Source organism: Jaculus jaculus, chromosome 14 (genome assembly GCF_020740685.1).
Source record: "Jaculus jaculus isolate mJacJac1 chromosome 14, mJacJac1.mat.Y.cur, whole genome shotgun sequence".
Taxonomy (NCBI): domain Eukaryota; kingdom Metazoa; phylum Chordata; class Mammalia; order Rodentia; family Dipodidae; genus Jaculus; species Jaculus jaculus.
In genome coordinates, this window is record NC_059115.1 from 53,530,055 (window position 1) to 53,556,914 (window position 26,860).

The 26,860-nt window shown below is 46.2% G+C and overlaps 1 protein-coding gene across 1 annotated transcript in view; it reads right to left on the bottom strand.

Moving 5' to 3' along the window:
* Positions 1-25,166, bottom strand: part of Iqgap2 (IQ motif containing GTPase activating protein 2) — a 347,567-nt gene extending 322,401 nt beyond the window's left edge. The window contains exon 1 of the mRNA XM_012952223.2: positions 25,048-25,166. Within this exon, the coding sequence (XP_012807677.2) occupies positions 25,048-25,093 (46 nt within the window). The 5' untranslated portion in view covers positions 25,094-25,166. The remainder of the gene's footprint in view (positions 1-25,047) is intronic.
* Between the last annotated feature and the right edge of the window lie 1,694 nt (positions 25,167-26,860).

Genomic DNA, 26,860 nt, shown 5'->3' on the forward strand with positions numbered 1-26,860 from the left:
GTAACCAGTTTTGTTTCTTTACCTGCAACAGTAGTTCGTGGGGGACGCATTTGGCAGCGTCTGGAGACATCTCAGGCTGTCAGAAATGACAGCAGCTCATCTTTTAGTGATATTGCTAAGCATCCTACATGGTGTAGGCCAGCCCCTCCCCCATCCCAGCCAAGAACTGCCCAGTGCAACGGAACCACGGTGCCAAGGTCGAGACAGCCTGGGCCCTTAGCAACCTCTCCCATTACGTACCCATCAGTCCACCAAGTAACTCCTTCCAATAAAGGCCTGGGTCTCCCTCACTCCACAGCTTCCCCCTTGGCTCTGAGAAGAGTGTGTGACAGCCAGGGACAGAGAGCAGGGGCCCCGTTCTTTCAGTAGGAAGGGCCCAGCTCATTACTGATGCAGCGCAGGCCACCGGTTACCTATTATGGACTCGCGCATGTGCTTGGAGAGCTGGAAGGGGCCTTAGCGCTCCTCCAGGCTGGCTCTCTGGGATCTGAAAGAGACCTCATCCTCACAAACAAGGCACACAGACCCTCCCCTAGGGCTTGTAAGGAAACAGAGAAAAGAATAATGAATGGCTTTTGAGGAGCGCAAGCCAACATTCAATGGCGGGTCTCTAGCTTTAGCTCAACTTTCCTCGATAGGAACCGAGCCTCGCTTGTTCTGGAATGCGCCTTTCGCATCCTCTCCCAAGTTCAGGCATCCCCTATCCTCCCGAGATCACCACCAACACGCAGTGGAGGAAAGCCAGTCTCAATCTATAGAGAAAGAGCAGCCCGTTGAGGGTACAAGGGCAACTCATGCAGGTGTGCCCAAAGCCGGCCCAGTTTACGGTGTTGCTCCCTTCCCTAGGCATCTGGGTTTGGACGATGCGGTGCCACCTTTCTTCCTGGGCATACTGTTCCCAGGGAGAACAAAGCTGCAGCCTGGCATGCTTCTGCAGAGTACTTTATGCCACTGACCTTAAAGCTCAAATTGTACAATTATGTCTAATTTGGCCCTTGCTGGTGATGTGCCCTCTGACTGAAATTCTGCTCGCACGAAAATGCACGCTGATGAAGGGGAACCCAAGACTGAGCAAACACGCTCTAATCTTGTGACTTGAGGGCGTCAGGGGAAAGCGGAGTACTGGCACGGACCATGGGAAAACCTGCTCTAAACCAGACCCATGAAGTTGCCCAAGAATTTCCAACGACATTCAGGTCATCCTCCAACTGCTGACCCCAGCGACACACAGAACCCCACACTCCTGTGAGGGGCGCACACCCTGAGCCAGGAGGCACCATGCCATCATGGAGCTCATGGGTATAGGTGAGGACAGTGGAAGGGCAATGCCAGCACATCGATCATCTGCCCGTCACTGCATCCCAAACTGTATGAGCCCAGGCAAATCAAGTCCAGATAATTGGAAGGAATCACATGAAAATGAAAGCATTTTTTTTCTTTTAATATGATTACAGGTCGGGGGAGGGGAGGCAGGGAATGAAGCCTGCAGAACAGGAAACATCATTCTATCTAAAACAACTGTTAACAATTTGACGCATTTTCTTCCAGGTTTTCCCCCCATACAACCTAGGTTTTAACTTCCCCAGTGTGGCCCATGGTTCGACTTTATGATATAAGGACTGCTTCGTATCACTACAGACCAATCTGGTGAACTTGTGTCTGTGGTTCTCCAGCTTCAGAACTAACAGCTGTTTGCTATTCAGACTTCAAACGTTTATGCACCACAGAAGGTAGGCAATAAGGACGGTGGAGAAGAAAGAGGAAACCAAGCAGTAAAACTTAAGTGAGGAATCCGTCTCCCAAAATAGTCCTGGTTCTAAGCGCCATGTGTTCAAAGCCCTCCTCCAATCTTCCTGAACAGTAACCTGACCAATGGCGCCAGTGCAAATGCAGGGAAGGTGTGATGGGTTTATATTGATTGACAGCTCCGCAGGACCTAGAATCGCCCTGAGGGCTATTTCAATTAGGATGGCCTCTGGGCACGCATTTGAGAGATTGTTTCTGTTAGGTCAATTGAGGTGGGAAGATTCACCTTGACTGTGGGCAGTTCCATCTCATGGGCTGGGATCCTGGACTATACATACATACATACATACATACATACATACATACATACATACATACATACATACATGGAGAGAGAGAGAAAGAGGGAGAGAGAGAGCCGGCTAAGCAGCAGCATTCATCACACCCCACTTCCTCACTGTACTAAATGTGGCCAACTGTTTCAAGTTCCTGCCACCAAGGACCCTGATGACCCAGAACCTGGAACTGCAAGCTAAAACAAACCCTTCCTCCCTTAAATTGATTTTTGTCAGATATTTTGTCCCAGCAATGAGAAGCTGACCAACAAAGAAGGAAATGGTGAGACTTGGATGAGCTATCAGGTGAGAGGGAGCGGAAACCACCTTGGGGTCTATGGAATCCTTGCCTCCTGGGGCAGTCAAGAACCCCCGTGCTGGGTGCTCTTCCCCCCTTGTCCTTCCTTCTCCACACCCCTAACGCACACTTGCGTAGTCTCAACCGGGTCTGCGACAGATCAGGTCGCCTCCGCTCCGCAGACCATGTCACTCTTCACTCACCGAGCGCCCACCAGATACCATGGCTGGTGTCCAACACTCTGTCCTTTGGGATGCAATCAGACTACAACTGCACCATAGTAAATGGTAGTAAATGAGAGAGCCACATGGCTCCATGAGAGAGTTAGCTCACTGAGGACAGCGGGCAGCCCAAGGCATAGGTTTGCCCAGTGAACACTCCTTATGCCTTGTTTCTTTTCTAGATAATATTTCAAGCACATCTACAAAGATAGATCTATTAAGGGGAAAAAACATAAATATAAGTGAAATTGGACCAATGACAAAAGTCAAAAACAATGCAGGCAGAAGGGATATAAATACGCTGAAAATCATGCCCAAGCCCTGCGCGAATTCTGTAGTTAAGTTCCAAATCTGGCCCTGTGCTTTCTCTCAGCCAAAGCAAAACACAGACAGACAGTGGATATTCATAACATGAGTTACGGATTTATTTCAGAAAGTCCTGTTGCTATAGAAATTGTGTTGGATACTGTCTGTCTCAACCGTCAGACTGATCGAAGGGCTCTGAAATGAACCTACTTTCTGCTGAAATGTTGGCCAAACGTGCAAGCACTGCAGAGCAAATGTGACAGAAACTGTTCAAAACAAAGACCACACACTTCCTCAGAACACGCCTAAGTCACCGAGGGAAGCTTGAGCCAGGATGACGTCACTGCTCCTCTGCTTGTGACGCTGCTTCTATGCGCACACGTGCATGCGTGCTCACTCCCTTCCCCAGTGTGTCCTGCTGACACACCGTGGTCACATCCATGAGGATGTGCCTGCCACAGCTACACTGTCACCTGATGGTCTTCAGATGCTGACGTTGACATCTGCCACTCTGTACCTTTCCTGTCCTTTTTTTTTTTTTTTTCCTGTGTGTGTGTCAACGATGCTCAAACCCTCACTGAGATGCATCAGGGCCGCTAATGCAGTTCAGTGGGAGAGTGCTTACTGAGCATGTGCAAGACCTGCCTACCATCCTCAGCACACAGCATCCCCTCCAGCAGCAGCAGCAGCACCCTCCGATCCCACGGACTCTCTACTTCTCCCTGGAGATGTACATCATTGTGCATGATTAGCCAGGCACTATGCCAAAAAAAAAAAAAAAAAAAAAAAACCAAACGACCTTCCTTTTCCTAAATGGAATGGCTATTCTGGATTAAAAGTAGCCATTTGTGGGGCAGGGGAAATGGCTTAGTGGTAAAAAGCACTTACTTGCAAGCCTGCCAGCCTGAGTGTGATTCCCCAGCACTCATGTAAAGCTGGAAACAAAGTGGCAGACAGATTGGAATCCCAATGGGCCAATGGCAAGGGCAGGCAGAGCCAGAAGAGTCTGGAAGCTTCTGAGGCAGCTAGTCTGACACATGTGTATAAAATAATAAGAAAAATAATAAGAGATCCTGTCTCAAAAAGAAGGTGGAGGGCTGGAGAGATGGCTTAGCGGTTAAGCGCTTGCCTGTGAAGCCTAAGGACCCCGGTTCGAGGCTCGATTCCCCAGGACCCACATTAGCCAGATGCACAAGGGGGCGCACGCGTCTGGAGTTCGTTTGCAGTGGATGGAGGCCCTGGCGTGCCCATTCTCTCTCTATCTGCCTCTTTCTCTCTCTCTGTCTGTTGCTCTCAAATAAATAAATAAAATAAACAAAAAAAATTAAAAAAAAAAAAAAAGGAAGGTGGAAAGGGGAAGACAAACACAGTGAGGTTATCCTCTGACCTCCACACGCACTCCACAGCATGCGGGTCCACACATGCACACAAGCGCACACAACTTTCTTTCAACAATTTTTTTTTAATTTTTATTTTTCACTTATTTATTTATTTGAGAGATAGAGAAGGAGAGAGAAAGAGGAAGATAGAGAATGGGCACATCAGGGCCTCCAGCCACTGCAAATGAACTACAGATTCATGCACCCCCTTATGCATCTGGCTTTCATGGGGGTCCTGGGGGGTTGATCATGGATCTTTTGGCTTTGGAGGCAAACACCTTAACTGCTAAGCCATCTCTCCAGTGCCCTCAAAAAATGTTTTTAAGTAGCAATTTGTTATGGCATAGCCAAAAAAGGTACACAAAGTTTTCCTTTTAACTCGAATTCAACAGACATAGTGGTCACAAAGCCTCACCCTGCCTGGGTTCAAGTTCTACTCTGCCATTGATTGACTAGCTATATCTTAGGCAAGTTAACTTAAGTATTCCCACCTGTAAAATGGGGATAAAATTACCAACCTTAGATGGGTGGTAAGAGGACTAAGTTGTACAATCCATTATAAAAAGTACTTAGAAGTCAGGTGTAGCAGTGCATACCTTGGAAGGTGGAGGCAGGAGGATCACGAATTCAAGACCATCCCTGGCTTTATAACAAGTTTGATGCCAGCCAGTCTCAAAAATATGAGTAAGTAAATAAATAATAGTATCTGTCATTTGGTATGTTTGCTGTTATTCCTATCACAGATCAAGCTGGCAGAGAAAGGAAGAGAGCGAGAGAGCAATCTTCCTTTGTCTTAGATCATAAGTGCAATGCCACTTCTCATCTTCTCGCCTCCTATCATACATGAACATGCTCTCTCCAGGCTGTCCAGAGGAGCCAAAAGCAGACCAAAGATCCAGCAGTAAGAGCAGGATTTTTCTGCTAAAGTAGGACTTTCTGAGTTTCAAAACATGCTAAATTCTTCTGCAAAGGCAACATTCTTTCTTGTTAAGTAACCCTGGGAACTCCATACATTGTATTTAGCACAAACTCTAAACTCATCGTTAAGAGACGACACTTGGATATGGGGCGAGGTAGCTCAGGCCTGTAATCCCAGCACTTGGGAGGGAGAAGCGGAAGAATCAGGAGTTCAAGGTCGTCCTCAACTACATAGTAGACTGGAGGCCATCCTGGGCTACCTAAGACCCTATCTCAATGAAACCAAACAAACAAAAGCAACAACAACAACTTGGAAAGATGGAGTTAGACAACTGACCTTAAAATTCTTGGCTTAATCGCATCCCAGCACTCTGGAGGTAGAGGTAAGAGGATTGCTGTGACTTCGACTCCAGCCTGAGACTACATAGTGAGTTCCAGGTCAGCCTGGGATAAAGTGAGATCCTACTTCAAAAAAAAAAAAAAGTCTTGGGTTAGAGAGATGGCTTCATGGTTAAGGTGCTTGCCTGAAAAGCCAAGGACCCAGGTTAGACTCCCCAGTACCCATGTAAAGCCAGATGCACAACGTGGTACATGTGTCTGGAGTTTGTTTGCAGTGGCTAGAGGCTCTGGTGTGCCCATTCCCTCTCTCTACCTACCTCTTTCTCTCTCTCTCAAATTAATTAATTAATTAATAATTATTTTTTTAAATCTTGGCTCATGGTCAACCAGGAATGGAAAAATGAGCAGCCTTCACAATGCAGATAAGATGAAAATAGATTATATATGTGTATGAAAATGACAAAAATATTTTTTTAAAGTTTTAAGTCTACGGGCTGCCTAGACCAGGTTCCACCTTAGTTAAAGCATAAGGAAGCCTGAATCCCCCAAGCACACTTGTTTAATCTGCACCCTTCAGCCTCAGCAATATATGAAACCTCCCAATGCTCACAGTGGGAAAACAGTTCCCCCTCACTTGCAGTTCAGTTATTCTACAGTCTTGGTGCTTCCCCATGCCTACCACCCCATAGGTGGTAGCTAAGATTCACCTTCTAGAAGTCTCAGATCCCAAGGGAGCTAAATAGAAAGACTAAGTCCAACAAAATAGTTATTTCAAAATCACAGCTTATGGGGACAATTGGGAGCATCTAAACATCCTTTAAGTATTACATTATTTTTACTAGTTTACACTAGATGAATGCCTTCTATGTGCCAAACATTTCATGTAGATTAATTCATACAAATCCCATTATGATTATTATCCCCATTTTATAGGACAGCATGAGTCAGGGAACTTGCCCAAGGTCATACCACTAACATTTGAAGGAGTCATGTTAATAAACTAAAATTATATTCTAATTTTAAAACACCGTATGTCCTAGAAACATGGCCCGCTCTTTCAATTCACACTATGAACAGAGGCCAAAGGCAACTCATTCTGCACGTACTATTACTATTTAAATTACCAAGTAAAACCCAAAGAAACTCTTATGAAATTTATACTTGGTCAGGCATGGTGGCGCACGCCTTTAATTCCAGCACTTGGGAGGCAGAGGTAAGAGGATCACTGTGAGTTTGAAGCCACCCTGAGATAACATAATGAATTCCAGGTCAGCCTGGGTGAGAGTGAGACCCTACATCAAAAAATATATATTAACTGAAAACCTTAGACATGAACCCTTGTCCTGCATATCACTGAACTCACCAAAAAGTCAGTTTTGCTGCAGTTGGAATTTTATAACCATAGCTCCATTATTTGAGCTAGAGTTATGGCTTAGTGGTTAAGGTGTTTGCCTGCAAAAGCCAAAGGACCCAGGTTTAATTCCCCAGGACCTACGTTAGCCATGTGTACAAGAGGGCACATGTGTCTGGAGTTTGTTTCAGTGGCCGGAGGCCCTGATGTGCCCATTCTCTACATGCATGCCTCTTCTCTCTCTCTCTCTCTCTCTCTCTGAAATAAATAAAAGTTTGCTGTGTGTGTGTGTCTGTGTGTGTACAAAGATACTTCAACCTTCAAAGTGTTCTTCAGTTTTCTCCATTAAAAGAGAAGGGTATACATTAACTTATACTAAAAGAAAAAAGTTATATAAAGGGGAGCTGGGGAGATGGTTTAGTGGTTAAGGACTTGCCTGCAAAGCATAAGAAAGCCATGTCCGACTCCCCAGATCTCACGTAATGCAGACACGCAAGGTGACATATGCATAAGGTGACACATGCACACAAGGTGGTACATGTCTCTGGAGTTCCACTGCAGTAGCTAGAGCCCCTTGCATGCCAATTCCCTCCCCTCTTTCTTTCTCTCTCATTAAAAATAAATAAATAAATAACACAGGGCTGGAAAGATGATAGCTCAGGGGTTAAAATACTTGCTTGTAAAGTCTACCAGCCTGGACTGGATTCCCCAGTACCTACATAAAGCCAGATGCACAAAGTGACTCATGCATCTGGAGTTCATTTGCAGTGGCAAAAAGCCACTCTGTTCAAAACAATCAATTTCCATGAGAATTTCCATGAAATCCAACAACCCCACTTTTTGGTAAATACCAAAAAGAAATGTACACCCTATTCATAGAAGAAGCATCATTCACAATATTCAAAAGGTGAAAACAGCCACAGTGCCCATCAATCGAGCAACTGCTAAGCAAAATGTGGTATATGTGCATGGTAGGCACAAAATGGAACGTCATTTAATTTCACTGGAAAGGAAGGAAGCCTGACACAATGCTACAACATGAATAAACTCCGAAGACACGGTAACTGAAGTAAGCCTAATCCTGAAGGACTAACTAGACACCACCGCTTCTATGAGGAATCTGCAGCTGCCGAAGTCTGAGGGAAAGAGAGGAAAATGGCAGTTACCGGGCTCTAGGTGGAGAAAGGATGGGGAGTTGTCATTCAATAAGTAGAGTTTTATGCTGGAGAGATGGCTTAGCAGTTAAGGCACTTGCCTGTGCAGCCTAAGGACCCAAGTTCAATTCTCCAGATCCCACATAAGCCAGACACACAAAAGTGGAGAAAAGTGCAAGGTCGCAATGCCCACTATGTGGCGCAAGCATTTGGAGTTCAATTTCAGTGGCTGAGGCCCTGGCACATCAACTCTCTCTCTCTTTCTTGCTCGCTCTCTCTAAAATTAAATTAAATTAAAAAATAAGTAGAGTTATGGTTTAGAAAGATGGGAAGAGCTCTGAAGATAGATGATGAGATGGTTACACAACAGAGTGAATGTTCTTTATAATTAGAGTTTTTAGTTAGCAATGAATATAGGGTTTTTTTGTTTTTAATTCATTAATAACAGCTTTATTGAGATATAATTCATCTCATAAAATTCAAAGTATGGGCTGGAGAGATGGCTTAGCGATTAAGCGCTTGCCTGTGAAGCCTAAGGACCCCGGTTCGAGGCTCGGTTCCCCAGGTCCCACGTTAGCCAGATGCACAAGGGGGCGCACGCGTCTGGAGTTTGTTTGCAGAGGCTGGAAGCCCTGGCGCGCCCATTCTCTCTCTCTCTCTCTCTCTCTATCTGTCTTTCTCTCTGTGTCTGTCGCTCTCAAATAAATAAAAAAATTATTAAAAAAATTCAAAGTACATAGCTCAGTAATTTTAAACGTAGTCACAGAACTTAGCAACCACCATCACCCTAATTTCAGAATACTCTCACCACTTCTCCCTCAAGTCCCACACTTCATTCCCCACTCTCTTTTACCCCAAACCACCACCCATCTATTTTCTGTCTCTATGGCATTGCCTATGCAGGGTATTTCCATATAAGTAACTTCATCATTTTGTGTGACTGGCTCTTTTCATATAGCACAGTTTGGTCAACACGTGTGTCATTGTACCTTGCTCACACTTGTGCCCTCTCCTCCCCGACCAAGCCTCCTTTCCACCCTCACCGGCTCTCTTCCTAGCTCTAAACAACCCCACTTCTGCGTTCACGTCACATGCACACTTAAATCTCGATTTTGCAAAGTTGAGAAAATATTTGATGTTTCGTGTCTTCCCCTACCTCTGGCCATTCCCATCTCGCCCTCCCCTGAACACATTCTAATGCCACACGGCCATGGCAAATTCTGTTTAAGGTATTAACTAAAGCAGTGAGTTTCAAGCCTTGGCTATACGTTGGACTCTCCAGGGAAGTTTTGGGAAAAAAAAAAAAGTATTTACTCATCACCAGGAGTGGGAGGAGGGACACTGCTGGTCCCTGACGTGATGAACCTGGAGGAAAGAGGATCACTCACAAGGCATTTCACACCAGGAAATTGGCCTGGGCTCCTAGGGGACCATGTCATGAACTGATAGGAAGGAGGCAGGAGCTCTGCTCCAAACAGGGAATAGAGCACAGCAGCCAAAGGAAATTCAAAATCTTGACTGATGGCGGCTGGAGAGATGGCTTGGCAGTTAAGGCACTTACCTGCAAAGCCAAAGGACCCAGGTTCAATGCCCCAGGACCCATGTAAGCCAGATGCATAAGGTGGTGCATGCTTCTGGAGTTCGTTTGCAGTGGCTAAAGGCCCTGGTGCACCCATTCTCTCTATCTGCATATCTCTCTCTCTCTCTCTCTCTCTCTCTCTCTCTCTCTCTCTCTCTCTGTCGAATAAATAAAATAAATAAATAATTAAAAAAAAATAAGTTGACTCTGATACTTTTTGGTACAGATCTGGGAGTGGTATGGCCGGATCATGGAGGTTCTTTTTTTTTTTTTTTAAATAAACATCCGTCCTGATTTCCATAGTGGCTACTCTAATTTACATTCCTATCAGCAGTGATAGGGGGTTTCCTTTTCCCTGTGTCCTCACCAGCCTTTGCTGTTTTCTTGATGGTGGCCATCCTGACTGGGTAGAAAACAATAAAAAGATGGGTATGAAAGTAAAATAGGAGCCCCTATTTCCTAGGGATGGGGAAAGGAAAGGGAAAAGAGGAACAGGCTAAGGAAGATGAACATGACCAGAATATCCAATATGCATGTTGGAAATGTCAAAATGAAACCCCTTTATGTAATTAGCATAGGCTAATGAAATGCATCAAAATGTAAAAATAATACTTTTTTTGTTTTGTTTTTCCAGATAAGGTCTCACCTCTAGCCCAGGCTGACCTGAAATTCACTATGGAGTCTCAGGGTGGCCTCGAACTCATGGCAATCCTCCTACCTCTGCCTCCCACGTGCTGGGATTAAAGGCGTGCACCACCACACCCGGCTAGCAATACATTTATTACTCTATCTTGAGGACCAGCTTTTTCTCTGTAAAGTTCCTTATAATTTCTAACAGGGGCCGAGTTTAACAACAACTTCTATTTTGCCAGTATAAATAATAACCAAGGATGTACAACCAAACTAGGAGGTCAGCTGGGTCCTCAGAAGCCCGTATCTTCTCTCTCCCTTCATGACCGCAGCTGCTCTAACCTGCACCCCTCTACTTTTTTCTAAGAAGGAGGCATAGCACCTCACCCTTACAAAGAAATAATCTCTACCAATAGAACAGGAGATAGCACTGGTCTCCCAAGATTCACCCCACCTTGTTAAAACCAGAGTTGGGGGCGCTGAGGAGGTGACTCAGTGGGTAACGCGTATGTCATGCAAGGGTGAGGACCTGAGTTTTTGGACACCCACAGAAAATGCTGGGCCAAGTGGTGTATGCCTTAAATCCTAGTGCTGGGAAGTCAGACACAGGATTCACGGGGCTTGCTGGCTAACTTGGAAAGAGTACTGACCCAAGTTCGGTCTTCCCCAGCCACTCATGAAAAGCAGTGCATGCATCTGTGATCCCATTGTTCCAACAACAATGTGAGGTAGAGCCAGAACAATCCAAAGCCCAGGGCCAGCTAGGTTGTCATTCGTATGCAGCAGCAATAGATCCAGTCTCAAGAAAGATGAAAGAAGAGCTCAGAGACCTCAAGATTGTCCTGATTTCCACATACATGCTATGGCACACACAAACCCATACACACATATATACATATGTACATACTTGCATTTCAAAGACCAAGAGCCAAAATTTCATCTTTCATGTGGGAGGGAGAAGGTAAAAGCTCATTTCAAACATGAGCCAATAAATAAATGCTTGTCATAAAACCAAAGTAGCGCTGCGTTGGTGGTAGATGATTAAAGGATAGACCCTCTTCAATTCCAAGACTACCTGATTCTAGTAAGGGGCCAACTTCCTTCTAACTGCCACGAGAGTATTTACTGAAGCAGCTTACAGAGCACCCTCAACCCTCTGGAGGTCAAGTACACGTGAGCCTTGGTTTTTACTAGATACAGAATGAAGCTCAGAAAGTCACACCCAATCCCACACAGTAAGTGGTAGATAATCCAAGTCCTCCAATGTCAGATGTTGCCCTGGGTGTCACAGCGCCTCACGTCTCCTGACTCTTCCAAGCTGACAAGGCTCCCAGTGCTGTCTCAATTGTACAACACAGTGCAGCTTCCAAAGGGCTGAGCAAGTCTACTCAACCTTGTTGTTCACGAGTGTGTTGCTCTCTGTTTGAGTGGCTAAGTAGTAAATGCACTCTCGAGTGAGGAGACACTAAAACGTTCCCTGTCGCTTCCTGTCACACAGGACCTCTGAAGGCACCTGGTCAGTGCACACAGAGGAAATTCTCTTGTATGCAGGCATCTCTCATCTCTTGCTGAATGAGGGAATGGCCCCAAATTGTCCACCACTTTCCAGGCTCAGGAGAGTTCTCCTTTTGAGTCAAGAGAACAGTCCCCTACATTCACGTTGCCCATCTATATTTCACTGGAGACACTGCTTGATTCATTACCTTTCATAGATCAACTTCCCACAACGTTGAAAAGCTACTGCCCGCATGCATATTTTTTTCATGGTATTTTTTTTTGTTCTGTCACCATTACCACATTCGCTTTGTTGACCTTCATGTCTTTTATCCAAACTTTCATCATCTTTATCCCAACTACAACAGTTTAACAGAGTCCTGGGACCACTTAACACTCCTGTGACTCAACATCATATGCATTCACCCCTGAAAAAATTCAATCTCCACTAAATCCTTTCAATAGTAGCAGATCTGTTTACAGCTCTAGGCTTCTCAAGGTAGAGTTGGAGGCTGAAAAGAACTCTTTATGTTGAGAAGCAAAAGATAAGCACTTTAGCTTTTTAACTATAAAAACATGTAAAGGGCTGGAGAGATGGCTTAGCAGTTAAGGCACATGCCTGCGAAGTTTAAGGATCCAGGTTCGATTCTCCAGGTCCCACGAATGCCAGATGCACATGGAAGCTCCTGCATCTGGAGCTAGTTTGCAGTGACTGGAAGCCCTGGCACACCCATTCTCTCTCTCTCTCTCTCTCTCTCTCTCTCTCTCTCTAATAAATAAATAAGAATAATGATAAATCTTTTAAAAAATATATAGTAGAAAATCTAAGAGGAGAAAAATGCTTCTTTAATCCATTCATTATCTAACATTACCTAGAAACAACTGACATAGCCTATGTACCAAATGCTGGGAAGACAGCACTGACCAAAAGACACAGTCCTGACACTCGTGACTGTTATGTTTTATTTTATCCAAATTATTCTCAGAGTAATCAGTGTAGTACAGTATTTTAAATGTACATTTGCTTTATTTCTTAAAACATAATACGTAGTTTGGGTTTTTTTTTATTTTTTTATTTTTTGGTCAAATAGTCCCCAAGTCCCTCTCCTCGAAGGCAATCTCTGAAGCAATTTTAGCTAACTTTCTGGAAATATTTACATGCACACAGATTAAATATATCATTCCATATTTATTTTGTCACTCAATTATGATGGTCCTACTTGACAGATCAAGGTATATTTTGCAAAGGGTTCAAAACTAGTGCATATGGAGCTAGAGAGAGGGTTCAGTGTTTAAAAGCACTTGCTTGCAAAGCCTGCCAGACCAGGTTCAATTCCCTAGTACCAATGTAAAACCAGATGCATAAAGTGGCAAATGCAACTGGAATTTGTTTGCAGTGGCAAGAGGCCCTGAAGCACGCACTCCCCCTACCCTCTCTTTCTTTCTCTGCCTTCCCAGAAAATAAATGAATAAGAAGAAACCACTACATAGAAGGCCAATATGTTTCATTTCTTTCTCAGAGTCCATCCAGTCACATGTCCAAAGTTTCAGCCAGAACCTACACTGAAGAGCAACATGCAAGCACAATGCTCAACTACTGGCCAAGTCAAGCTAACAATACCAAATATTATGCTCGAGTCCAAAGGAAGAAAGCTTTGAGGCTATCCCCAGAATTGGTGCCAAAGAAAGGAGCTTGTTTTCACGGAAAACGTATGCTTTTAAAGACTAACATGTTTTTCATTTTGGAAAATAAAACTCATTAGTAAATGCAAGGTTATATACAGCTTTGTAATGATCACTTCTAGGACAAACTTACTAGGAGTTCAGTAACGCACAGCGAGGCTCCAGAAAGCCACCGTACTAGAAATCACATGGGAAGCACAGCTCAGTGAGTGATGAGGGCAAAACTCATTGTATGAGGTCATGCAACTAACATCTTGCCAGGCTTCTCTCTGCAAAGCCCGCTCAGTCAGTCTAAGTCTGAAGCAAAGAATGAAAAAGTGATCTAGTCCAGTTCCCACATAGAAACCCACCAAGTCTGACTGGGAAGTATTGACTCCCTCAGTGATTAGAAATTATTATATGAAATGTATGTATTGAATCTGAAATGGCCCTCCCATAGTCTCATGTACTTAAAACTTGCTCCACAGCTTGTGATGCTATTTTGAGAGGTTGTGGAAATTTCAAGAGATGAGGCAAGACTGATGGACACAGGTCACTAGAGGTGAGCCTTTTAAGGTTACTGCTACTTCCTGCTCCTCTCCGTACTTCCTGGTCTGCTGTGATGGGAAAAGCCTTTGCCATAAGCTCCTGCTATTGGGAACTGGCTTGGTCCACCTGCCTTCCTTGCTATGACAGAGTGAAATGCTCTAAAACCATGAACCAAATAAATCTTTCCTCCCTTAAGCTGTTTCTGTCAGGTACTGTGGTAACAGCAATAGAATAGTAACTAACAGAAAAAATTCACCAGGGGGAAAAACCTAGTAGAAAAGAGAAGGCAGCAAAATGAACGTATAATCTGAAAGGTTCTTCGTTTCTTTGGGGCCAGTGCTGAGCCCAGGCTCTCAAACATACCAGCCAACAGCTCTGTACCTGAGCTATAGCCCCAGACCCTGAGGTTCTGTATTTCCAATGCCCAACTGCCCAGTTACCCTAAAGTTCCACTTTATTGAGCCCATGAACCTAAAACTTGGCAAGCTTTCTAGAGGCAATGAGGCCTGAACAATGTCCGATGAACCCAATGTACTTTCCCCTCCTCCTCGCCTCCCTTCTAAACTCCCACAGGGTAGAGCTGACTGGAAGACTGGATGACCCTGGCAGCAAAGTCACTCTACATCAAAGTCAGATATAAGAGATTAAGAAATTTCTCGAGCAGAGAAGGCTGGAGAGATGGTTTAGTGGTTAAGGCACTTGCCTACAAAGCCAAAGGACCCAGGTTCAATTCCCCAGGACCCACGTAAGGCAGATGTACAAGGTGGTACATGCATCTGGAGCTTGTTTGCAGTTCCTGGAGGCCATGCCCATTCTCTCTCTCTCTCAAATAAATAAATGAAAGTATAAATATAAAAGAAAAAAAAGAAATTCCAAGTGGCTCCTTCCTAGTGAGGCGATCATTAGATATGCTTCAACTCTGCAGTAGCAGTAACAAGTAACATCCCTGGAAGCCTAAATGAGATGACAGAACGCTTGGTAGCTTCAACGTGATGACTCGTCAGGTTTGGTGGTGACAACTCTCAGATAACTGTGAGATGAAAACGCATGTGACATAGATATCCAAAGCCTCAGCCCAGCGTGATGGCACACTCTTTTAATCCCAGCATTCAGGAGGCAGAGGTAGGAGGATCACCGTGAGTTTGAGGCCAGCCTGGGGACTACAGATTGAGTCCCAGGTTAGCCGGGCTAGAATGAGACCCTACTTCAAAAAGACCAAAATAATAATAATAATAATAGAAATCCAAAGCCTCCCTGGGAAACACTAACAGAATACATGAATATATGAATTAAATATACATACACAAGGATTTATGGGATCCCCACCCAAACTGATAGACTGAAGTCTATGTCATTAGAAATGACTGAGGAATTTTTCCATTCTTAAGAGAGGAGGTGGCTAGGATTTTCAATCTATTTCACATAGGAGGGGGAAGATCAGGTTGGCGGAGGGACAGGTAAAGGCAATGACAGATGAACATGATGCTCCTGTCACCACCCACCACTACAGGCTGACTCTTCTGAGGCACAGACTGAGCATGTGCACATCTGGGTATAAAATGACTCAATCTCTGGAGAATAAACTTTGCCACCTGCAGTTTTTCAGATGAGGAAACTGAGGCCCACAGAGCTTAAGAGTTGCTTCCTGACTCCACAAGAGGAAGCAAACCTAAATTCAACTTGGAATACACGACTGGCATTTGAAAGCTCTTGAGGTTAATTTGACATCTCATGGGAAAAAAAGTACCTCATTTAGACAGAGAAGAATAAAGATACAGTGATCAAAAAACTGTGACAACTGAAAGTATTATCTTCCAAGGACTCTAAGGTACAAGGCTATAGAAAGGATACCTAAGTGTTTGAAGTAATCACATGTAAATAAACCCTGCTTATACAGAGCTGACAATAGAAATATATTGACGTTACTTAAGATTGAACTCATATTGCCAATTAAATATGAGAACTGAAACAAAGGATCAGGAACTAAACTAATCTTAATTTTGAGGAGGCATTAAGGGTTGAACAAAGGACCTCATCCGCATGCTAGACATGTGTTCTACCTCTGAGCTATGTACACCTTTATGTTTCCAGCCCTTCAATTTACTTTTCACTTGACACAGGGTCTTCCTACCTTGTTCAAGCTGGCCTGGACTCCTGGACTCACACCATCTTCCTTCGCATTCTGAGTAGCTAGGACTGTATGTAAGTGCATATCACCACACCCAGGTTAAAAAAAAGAAAAATTGGAAGGTTGAAAAAGTCTCACCCTGTAGTCCAGGCTGACTTTGAATTGATGACCTTGAATCCTCCTGCTTCAGACTGCTGAGTGCAGCTGTTACAGGTGTGAGCTACCACTCCAAACTCTACTTTTTTTAGCAGGGGTGGGGAGTGGGGTGGGGAGGAGAGGTTTTCGAGCCAAGGTCTTACTCTAACCAATGCTGACCTGGAATTTACTATGTAGTTGCAGGGTGACCGCAAACATAGGGCAATCCTCTCCCTCTGCCTCCTGAGTTCTGGGATTAAAGACATGCTCCATAAACTGTTGTTTTTTGGTTTTGGTTTTTCGAGGTAGGGTCTGGCTCTGGCCCAGGCTGACCTGGAATTTACCATGCAATCTCAGGTTGGCCTCGAATTCATGGCAATCCTCCTACCTCTATCTCCCAAGTGCTGGGATTAAAGGCGTGTGCCACCACGCCCAGTTTTCTATTTTGTTTTAAATATTTTATTCATTTATTTGAGAGAGAAAGAGAGGAAGAGGCAGATAGAAAGAAAGAATGAGAAAGCTAGGGTCTCTGGTCACAACAAATGAGCTCTGGACACATGTGCCACATTGTGCAACTGGCTTACATGGGTCCTAGGGAATCAAACCTGGGTCCTTAGGTTTTGAAGGCAAGCATCTTAAGCACTAAGTTAAACTCATCTCTCCAGCCCTCTATTTTTTTTTAATGATATACAAAAATATTTCTTAAGAGATATGGTAGAAAGTATTAAAATTAGAGCAATTAAGTTTCTTCAGGGGTATAGAGATGACTTAGTGGTTAAGGCACTTACTTGACTGCAAAGCCAAAGGACACAGGTTTGATTCCCCAGGATCCATATAAGTCAGATGCACAAGATGGCACACAGGTCTAAAGTTTGTCTGCAGTGGCTAGAGGCCCTGTCGCACCCACTCTCTCTCTCCCTATCTCTCTCAAATAAATAAAAATTTAAAAGATTAAAATTTAAAAAAAAAATTTTCAGGGCAAGGAGATGGTTTAGTGGTTAAGGCACTTACCTACAAAGCCTAAGGACCCAGGTTTGATTCCCTAAAACCCACATAAGCCAGATGCACCAAGTGACACATGCATCTAGAGGTCATTTGCAGTGGTTAGAGGCCCTGGCATGCTGGTTCTCTCTTCTCTCTGCCTCTTTGTCTCTCTCTCTCTCTAATAAATAATTTTTTAAAAAAAATTTTCAGTCAGGTATGATAGTACATACCTATAATCCCAGAACTCAAGATGCTGAGGGAATAGAAACATAAGTTTAAGGCTACCCTGAATTATTTCATAAGACCGTGACAAAAAAAAAAAAAAAGGAGGGCTGGAAAAATAACTCAGTGGTTAGAGTGTTTGCCTACAAAATCTAATGACTGGGGTTCAATTCCCAAGCACTCATGTAAAGCCAGATGGACAGAGTGGCACATGCATCTGTTCATTTGCAGCAGCTAGAGGCCCTGGTGCACCCATTCTCTCCCTCCCCTTCTCTCTCCCTCTGTCTCTTCTCTTTATCTCTGCTTGAAAATAAATATTCTTTTAAAAAAAAAAGAAAGAAAAAGAAAAACATGAAAAGAGAAAAAGGAGAAAAAAAATTCTCTCTAATCTCATCCGGCCTGTATATAAAACCTTACTTGTTTTCTCTTTTTGGGATCCCAAGTAAATATCAAATGAATGACCTCTTACTTTTCATCAACTGTACAATCAACATGTCTCACATCTGTGATTGCCAGGGAGACCTGGGCACCTTATGCCTATCAAACTATCTCTGCTAACACACTAGATGTTTCTAAAAATTGTTAATGAACATTTTAAGTCATATTAAAGGAAGAAGAAAACATGCCCTAAACTTTACTGTAAATTGTTCACTCTCAACGCCATGTTCAAGAATAAGACGTCTAGGGCTGGAGAGATGGCCTAGTGGCTAAGCACTTGCCTGTGAAGCCTAAGGACCCCGGTTCGAGGCTCAATTCCCCAAGACCCATGTTAGCCAGATGCACAAGGGGGTGCATGCCTCTTTCTCTCTCTGTCTGTTACTCTCAAATAAATAAATAAACAAAAAAACAATTTAAGAAGAAGCCTAAAATCACCAGGCGTAGGGCCTCCCTTCTACATAAGGAGGTTCTCCAACTCACTCAGCCTTCTCATTGATTCTTTTTTAAAATACATTTTACTTATTTATTTGAGAGGGAGAAAGAGGCACAGAGAGAGAGAGAGAGAGAGAGAGAGAGAGAGAGAGGGAGAGAAAATGGGCATGCCAGGGCCTCCTGCCACTACAAACTAACTCCAGAAGCATGCGCCCCCTTGAGCATCTGGCTTACATGGGTCATGGAGAATCGAACCAGGATCCTTTGGCTTTGCAGGCAAGCACCTTAAGCGTGAAGCCATCTTTCCACTACATTGATTACAGCAGCCTACCAAAACCACCTGCAAACCCCTGGATAGCTAACCCCACTCAACCCCAATATATAGCAGAGTTTAAATTTAACTTGTATATCAGTTGCTTCCCAGAGGCCAGAAAAGCAACCTTACAGCCACACCAAAATACAATACATTCTACAGTAATCATGAATCTGTACAGGAATTAATGTCCAGGTTTGTCACATGGAACATTTGTGTATTCAAATAAAACACATAAGGAATGCTGTGAATAAAGCATCCTGTAACATGCCTGCACATCTGCACATGTCCATATGTTTTCACTTTTCAAAAACCTACAAGCAGAGTGAGGGAGGCAATAGCGTATTAGAAATGCCAATTCACCCTTCCACTGTACCAAGGCGTCAGCGTCATCGGGAAGGCTTGTTAAACCCCAGGTCCAGCGGAGGGAGGCAGCTCTGGAACTTCTGCAGGTCTGAGAGGGGGCCAGGCATCTGCCTTTCTAGCAAGTTCTCAGGGAATGCTCTGTTATTACAATTCTCTTTGGAAACCAGGGCACCTATGGAGAATCAGCTGTCTGCTCCCTTTAACCTCTTGACAAGACAAGGCTGTATGTACTACATGACTATAAAATTACACTTGATCTTGGCCCAAAGACCAAGAAGCAATCAACACATGATTATGCAGCTAGAGGAGAGTCCAGCAAAACTGAGTAAAATCCACAGGCATCTTGCCAAAAGGAGTCAATTGAAATTTCCCGGGGCAACTGCTAATAAACTGGAAACATGGTCCTAGTCATTCTTCAACCAAACCAGGATGTCGGTCATTAGTGGGCACTAATCTCTGGTGAAATTTGAGAGATGAAATTGCCACAAGTAATGAACAGAAAGAGGCAAACAGAGGAGAAAGAAACTTTATCCTCGGATAATTTAGTCATCAAGACCCTTGCTCTGCTCTCACTATACCTGTTTTCTTTACCTGTTCCCAGAGATTCTTCCTATCCTTAGCCAAGCCATCTGGCAATTCCTGCCCATCCTAACCATGTTTCCAAACTCAGAAGCACGGGGAAGGGACCCCTGAACAGCCACAACCACCCCAACTCACCACACCCAGCCTTCCTTCACCCCCATTTCACTGGGCCACTTGCTTGAGAACACTTAATGAAAAGGGTTTTGTTATTTTGCTGGTGGCTATATTTTTTTTAATTTTTTTAAATTTTTTGTTTATTTTTTATTTATTTATTTGAGAGTGACAGACATAGAGAGAAAGACAGAGGGAGAGAGAGAGAATGGGCGCGCCAGGGCCTCCAGCCTCTGCAAACGAACTCCAGATGCGTGCACCCCCTGTGCATCTGGCTAATGTGGGACCTGGGGAACCGAGCCTCGAACCGGGGTCCTTAGGCTTCACAGGCAAGCGCTTAACTGCTAAGCCATCTCTCCAGCCCTGGTGGCTATATTTTTTAACATCCTCAAGCAGCTCACAAAAGAGCTCCTCAAACTGACCTTCATGGCATATAAAGGACCCCATCAGAGCCAGGCGTGGTGGCGCACGCCTTTAATCCCAGCACTTGGTAGGCAAAGGTAGGAGGATGGCCATGAGTTCAAGGCCACCCTGAGACTCCATGGTGAGTTCCAGGTCAGCCTGGACTAGAGTGAGACCCTACCTAGAAAAAAAAAAGGACCCCCATCATATGTCCTCTTCCATCCAGTTCTATCCCCATTTCCAGCATCTGGCACACTAAGCATTACCCCACAACTGACACATCAGAAAACTTTTCAGTTTTGCTTCTGACCTTCCCAAAGGTCACGTTCAAATCAGGACTCTTCATAAAGGATTTCCACTGCCCCAGTGCAAACCCACTTTTACATATTGTCCCCTCCCCAGAACCTGCAAGCACACTGGAGTCACTCCTTACCTCCTAGGTTCTCTTTCGAGTTGTAACTACCTTCATACAAAATGTTTGTACATGTGAGAGACTCAGTTACTTGGCTGTGGGTCAGAATATAAAACCACATCTCTTCAGTTCTATCTAGACTTTTTGCCATTTCTTCCACACCAGGCTGCCATGCAGAAGAGAAAGGTAGCCCAGAAGAGTAGAAAATAAAAGGGTAGCAGCTGACCGGTCAGTTAGCCCACTACAAGTTTCTGCCTGATTTCTCAGACTTCAAGGCATGTAATAAAGTACATTTTACAAATTATCCTATTTGGAATCACTGGTGCGTGCCACTATATTATTATGGGGGAAAAAAAACTTCTTTTCACATCCAGGCCTCACAGAGAGATGGAATGTCTTTATATATACATAAAATCCTTTGACAAGCCTGAATGTATTTTAGAAAGACCACGTATTTGTCCATGCTTTTCCCTGGGGGGAAAGGGGGATAAAGAATTAAAATCGGGGACTGGAGAGCTGGCCTAGCGCTTAAGGCGTTTGCCTGTAAAGCCAAAGGATCCCGGTTCGACCCATGTAAACCAGATGCACAAGGGGGCACATGCATCTGGAGTTCCTCTGTGGTGGTTGGAGGCCCTGGTGCAACCATTCTTTCTCTCTCTCAAATAAATAAACAAAATATATTTTTAAAAATTTTTTAAAAAGAATTAAAATCAACTTGAAGGAATACAGTGCCTCTATATTTTTTTTAAATATTTTATTTATTTATTTGAGAACGACAGACACAGAGAGAAAGACAGATAGAGGGAGAGAGAGAGAATGGGCGCGCCAGGGCTTCCAGCCTCTGCAAATGAACTCCAGATGCATGCGCCCCCTTGTGCATCTGGCTAACGTGGGACCTGGGGAACCGAGCCTCGAACCGGGGTCCTTAGGCTTCACAGGCAAGCGCTTAACCACTAAGCCATCTCTCCAGCCCAGTGCCTCTATTTTTAACAGCACACCATCTAAATGGCTTCAGGCATTTGGACTGTTATGATAAAATGATGACGAGCAGCTGAGGGAGACAGAAGGAAAGGAGGAGCCCCCGGGGATTCAGATGAGGCAAGCTGGCAAGAGGCTCCAGGGTCTGACCACACTGCTTCCAGGTGCTGCTGGCCTCCGCTAGCCCCACGGACTTCGGCTTCTCCTTGAATCAGCTAAGCTACTGGCCCGTCCTCCCAAAGCAATAATGTGCACATGGCAACCACAGACCATGAGAAGCACCCAGGCCTTGGTAAGGTCACAAACCTTACCACACCCCATGTTAACTGCTTTCTCAGGAGTTAAGTGACCTTTGCTTCTCTTCGGTTTCCAAGAAGGCAAGCATTAGCTCTGTTTGTATAGGAGCCTTGAAAAGGAGCTGTTAAGAACCCTGTGGCGGGACGGAGTACGTGTAGCCCAGTGGTGGAACATTCGTCTAACTTGTATAAGGGCCCCAGGTTGGGTTCCCAGAACTACACACACAAAAGAAACTCGTGGAGTGGAAGAGTAAGGGGCAACACAAGTCAACAACAGTACCCCGGAAAAAGAGGGGGTGCGCTAACACACTAAATAACACCAAGTCTTAAAGCAAACTTGGTATTACAAGCTTAAACTCTCCCAAACAAGTCATTTTGGTTAACGGCATATGTAATTAAAGTTAAAAGCATACTAAAATAACACTTTAGCTGTTGACCTTCAAGAGCGCAACCAGAGCTGGAGATGGCTCCTCAGTTAAATGCACTTCCTGAGCGGGCCTGAAGCTGCCTGAGTTCAAATCTCTAGATCCTAAGTAAACAGCTGGGCATGGCCACGTGCACTTGCAAAGGAGAGCAAAGACCAGGGAATCACCCTGGCTCTCCAAAAACTGTGAAAAAACTGTGAGATCTGGCGTTAATGAGACTCCAGCTCAAATAAGAATGGGGCAGGGTGCTGGGGGACAGGGAGGCAATTTTAATTCAATGCATGCCTGGGGACCTTCAGCAACCTTACACCTGTCAGAATCTGAGAAGGTGTGAAGCCTCCATGGAAACCCACTCAAGTACTGCTTAGGATGTAGTATTTTACAGACACGCAGCCTTGGTGGGAAGGGCCTAAAACCACTTTGAACCAATTAATTTAGTTACATGGCTAAGGATTACTGAATGTAAGCTAGGTGGGATGATACACACCTTTAATCCCAGCACTCAGGAAGCAGTGGTAGGAAGATTGCTGTGAGTTCGAGGCCAGTTTGAGATTACACAGTGAACTCCAGGTCAGCCTGGGCTAGAGGGAGACCATACCTCAAAAATAAATGAATAAATTACTGAATGCAAAGAGAGCTCAAGGAGTTGAAGAGATGGTGTCACAAAACCCACACCCAAAACAAGTAAAACAACTTAATTCAAATCACCGAAAGCCCAGTCCAAAAGGCTTAGAATTTTCAGCACAAGAACTGAAACAGACCTGTTGGTGCTTCAAGTGTCGGGGATAAGCCTGGGTAGGTTTTAATAAGCTTGCGCTTGCTCACCAAACAAACAAGAGAAAGTATGTCACGGAATGCAACGTGGCAAGGGTAACCCTGTTAACTTTATTTATTTTTTTCCTGGCCTTTTTAGGAAGAGCTCTCAGCACTGTGTTCAGGCTCTTATCAACAAGGGACCCGGAAAGCCCACAACTGGGACAGCAGGAACACATCAAACCATCCCCTTTTGGAGGCATCCACAAAATCAGGTAGCGTCACTATTAACACTAAGGTGTGTTATGCTAGATGTAATGCTCTCCATTTTGACCAATGGGTGCCAGGACTTGACGAGCCCAAGAAAAAGTGACTCCAACAACGGCACACTATCCCATGACATCAGATTGGCAAGGAGAGCTGCGGGGAGATTTCCAAGGAAAGTGGCTCCCACAGAATCAGGCTTCAAGGCTTGCCAGATCTGTGCCGCCCTGATTACTTCTAAACCACGCTAAAAGCCACAGGCTGATTCAATAAAAAAAATTAGGCCCCATCTCAGCTGCATGTTCAGGGATTGCAAATGCATTCCTGCGCCACATTCATCAGACGTTTGCGCTGTAATGAGGGTCAGCACCGACCGCGCGATGTCAACTTTCTAGTGCGCTCCAGACTTCGTGGTCATCCCATAGGCTTGACACAGTAAAACTATCTTACGTTGCACGAGCCTGTCACATGAGAGGACTCTACAGACCCGAGGGTGACACTGCAACCACGAGTTGTGTGCAGGGCTCCTCTTCCAGCCTCAGGAGCTCTCTGTGGTTTACCAACTGCAAACCAAGGCTGCAAAACGCTGGGTCCCTGTCAACTGCTGAGCGCGCTTTCTCACAGTGCATAGGCTGCAGCTGGCTCCTCCTCACTGCCTGACACGTACAGTCGGAGGGGAAAACGAACTGCCATCTCTGACACTCCATCCAAGGCTGGAAAGAGGAGGGGGAGGGGCTCATACAGGTTGACAGACTTCCTTTAAACATTAAGTCTATGATCCTACCTAACACCACCTCCACTCTCTCTCTCTCTCTCTCTCCTTTCCCCCCCCCCCCCCCCCCCCGCTGCAGGCATCACCATCTTAGTCCAGACCTGGCACCTCTAACATCAAGACCAGCCCAAGAAAAGATTAACCTGTGGTCCTCTGTCACGGGTTCACGGACAGGGCCTACCCTTGAGAAAGAGAGCCAGCTCTGTTTGTTTTAGAGGAAATACTTCCTGGCACATGTTTGGGACTCTGAACTCTGCACACAAGGCCACGTGGTTGGTGCTAATCTGTAGCTCCATCCACTCAGCCAAAAACCACCTCTTGAGATCCGCAGGCAGCCAGCCCCCTGCCCGGCGGGGGCAACCCCACACCGTCGCCTCCAGGTCGAGTGGGCTGGGGAAACTCGCCACCGCAATCCTCGTGCGCGCGAGGAGAGAAACTGGGGGGTGGGGGGGAGCGGGAGGTGCCCCTCTTGGATCGGTTAGGAAAGACCCACACCGGTGCTAGTCCAAACTGGCTCTAAGCTGCTCAGGTGAGTCCCGAAAGAGGCGGGAAGGAAGGAGATGCCATTCCGGGAAAGCCGCCTGCGCCCGCAGCACAGCGCGCCCGCCCACTTACTCGGCGGTGCCCACCTGTAACCATCGCAAACAAACTTTGCTCCCCTTCGGAGTGGGGAGAATCGAGTCTCTAACGCCACCCCCTGGTCCTGGCCGGCAGTGGCCGGGGATTCCGCGGGTTCCTCACCTGATACCCCCGAGAAAAAAAAAAAAAAACTAACCTGGTCTAGCCCCAGAGCTCTGCTCCCGCGCCCGCGGGCGCTGGGGGGGTGGAGGGTGACCGCTGCGAGCTGGAGCTGGGGACGCGCAATCGGGGGGAGAAGAGCTGCCAGTCGCCTTTGCAAACGCATCTCGCAACTCAGCCAGCTCACTGCCCTCCGGTTCCCTGCTTGGCGCGCACCCGGCTCGCCTCGGCCTTACCACCCCCCTCGCCCCCCACGGTGCGGGGGATGAGAACTCCCGGAGATGTGCCGGGGAAAGTGAGGGAGACCTCCCCAACGCCCACAGCCGCTCACTCACAGCCATAGCGGGGTCTCTGCAGCGACGGCAGTTCTTCGTGGGGCATCCTGCGCGGAGGATCCGGGGGCCCTCCCGGGGCGCGCCCCCCGCGGCTCGCCTCGCTGGCCAGGCTCGCGGGCTCCGGCTTCCCCCGCGGCGCGCGCACGGACGGATTCCGCGCTCCTCGCTCCCTTCGGCCGGCCGGCGGCTTCCCTCGGTGTTCCCAGGCCGGCGCCCGCTGCAGCCGCCGCCGCGCGCTGACACCCGGAGCAAAAGTGAACTCGCCTCGCTCCGGGCTTGCCTCCCTCCCTCCCTCCCCGAGCAGGTTTCCTTTCTCCTCCAGCCCGGCCCCGTTATTCACCGCGGACGCCGCGCGCGCCGAGGAGCAGCGACCCCTACCGGGCGCGGGGAGCAGCGACCCCTCCCCCGGGCTCCACGACCCGCCTCCGCCCCGCCGGCGGGAAGAAGGGGCTGAGCCGCTCGCCGCGCTGGGACGCCCCTGCAGCTGGGGGCACCGTGCACCCGAGGCCTCCCCGCCCACATTCATCCCTCGCGCAGTGACAAACAGCGCCGTTCCTTTCCCTCTACAGAGATTGCATTCTTGAGCCCCTCCCCAACCACCTCCCCCTTTTAGGGGGCCTTTTGTTTTAAGTAAAAGTTTTGTTCAGGGGACTGGAGAGAGAGAGCGCTTAGCAGTTAAGGCTCTTGGCTGCAAAGCCAAAGGACCCGGGTTCGATTCCCCAGGACCCAGGTAAGCCAGCTGCAAGAGGTGGCACATGCATCTGGAATTCATTTGCATTGGCTGGAGGCCCTGATATGTCCATTCTCTTTCTCCATCTCTCTCTCTCTCTGCCTCTTTCTCACACAAATAAATTTAAAAAAATAAAATTAAATATTTGATTTTTTTAAAGTTGTTTGGGGTCTCTCTGTAAAACCCAGGATTGTCCTCTTTGGAGACCAGAAACTACTGTGCTTGCCTGCGTGCGCGTGCAGAAGATAAATACCCAAACAAGACTAAACACAATGGCCCAGCACCTCCGGGCCATCCGGCTTCAGGCCCTGCTGGGGTCCCACAACCACACACAAACCCTTTCCTGCTCGGCTCTTCAGGAAACACCCTGCAAGTGAATGTTTTAAAACCAGGGCTGCCGTTGCGGCCAGTGTGCCTTATGCCTTAGCCTGATAACCGTCCGGAGGAATGTTAAGACCCTCCTATACTTGGGCCACTGCCTGGGCTCGCGAAAACTAATGGGAGGAAGGCTGATTTGAAGAAAAGATGGGGGTGGCCAGGTGTTTTCTGGGAGACACCGTGCTCTTCAGACTTGAAACTCAGCGTCTTGGACCCCACCCTCAGTTGCCAGTTCAATAGGCTTGGAACTCATCCCGATGGGCTAGCAAGCAAGAGAACCCCTTCTGCCCGTGACCTAGAGGCATGGCTTCTCGGATGATTGGAATGGAGAGACCTTTTCCTCACGCAGAAAGCTGGTATCTCTAACCATAAGAACATCCCAGAGGTGAGTACCCACATTTTGAAGCACAGCACTGGGTCAATTGATCAAGAAGGCACCCGCCAAAGGGGCTTCTTCAGTGGTTCAACAGACTCGGCCACTGATATCTGAAGTCTATCACATGGCTGCTTCTCCGTGTATCAGGAACGTGCCATGTCTCCTCACACACCAGTTTTGAGTGTAAGATTTAGGGCCTAAGTAAGTAGGGGGTGGGGGAAAAAATCATTGCCAACCACAGTTGCCAAAGAAGGTAAGATTTAAAAGTAGGGCTGGAGAGATGGCTTAGCGGTTAAGCGCTTGCCTGTGAAGCCTAAGGACCCCAGTTC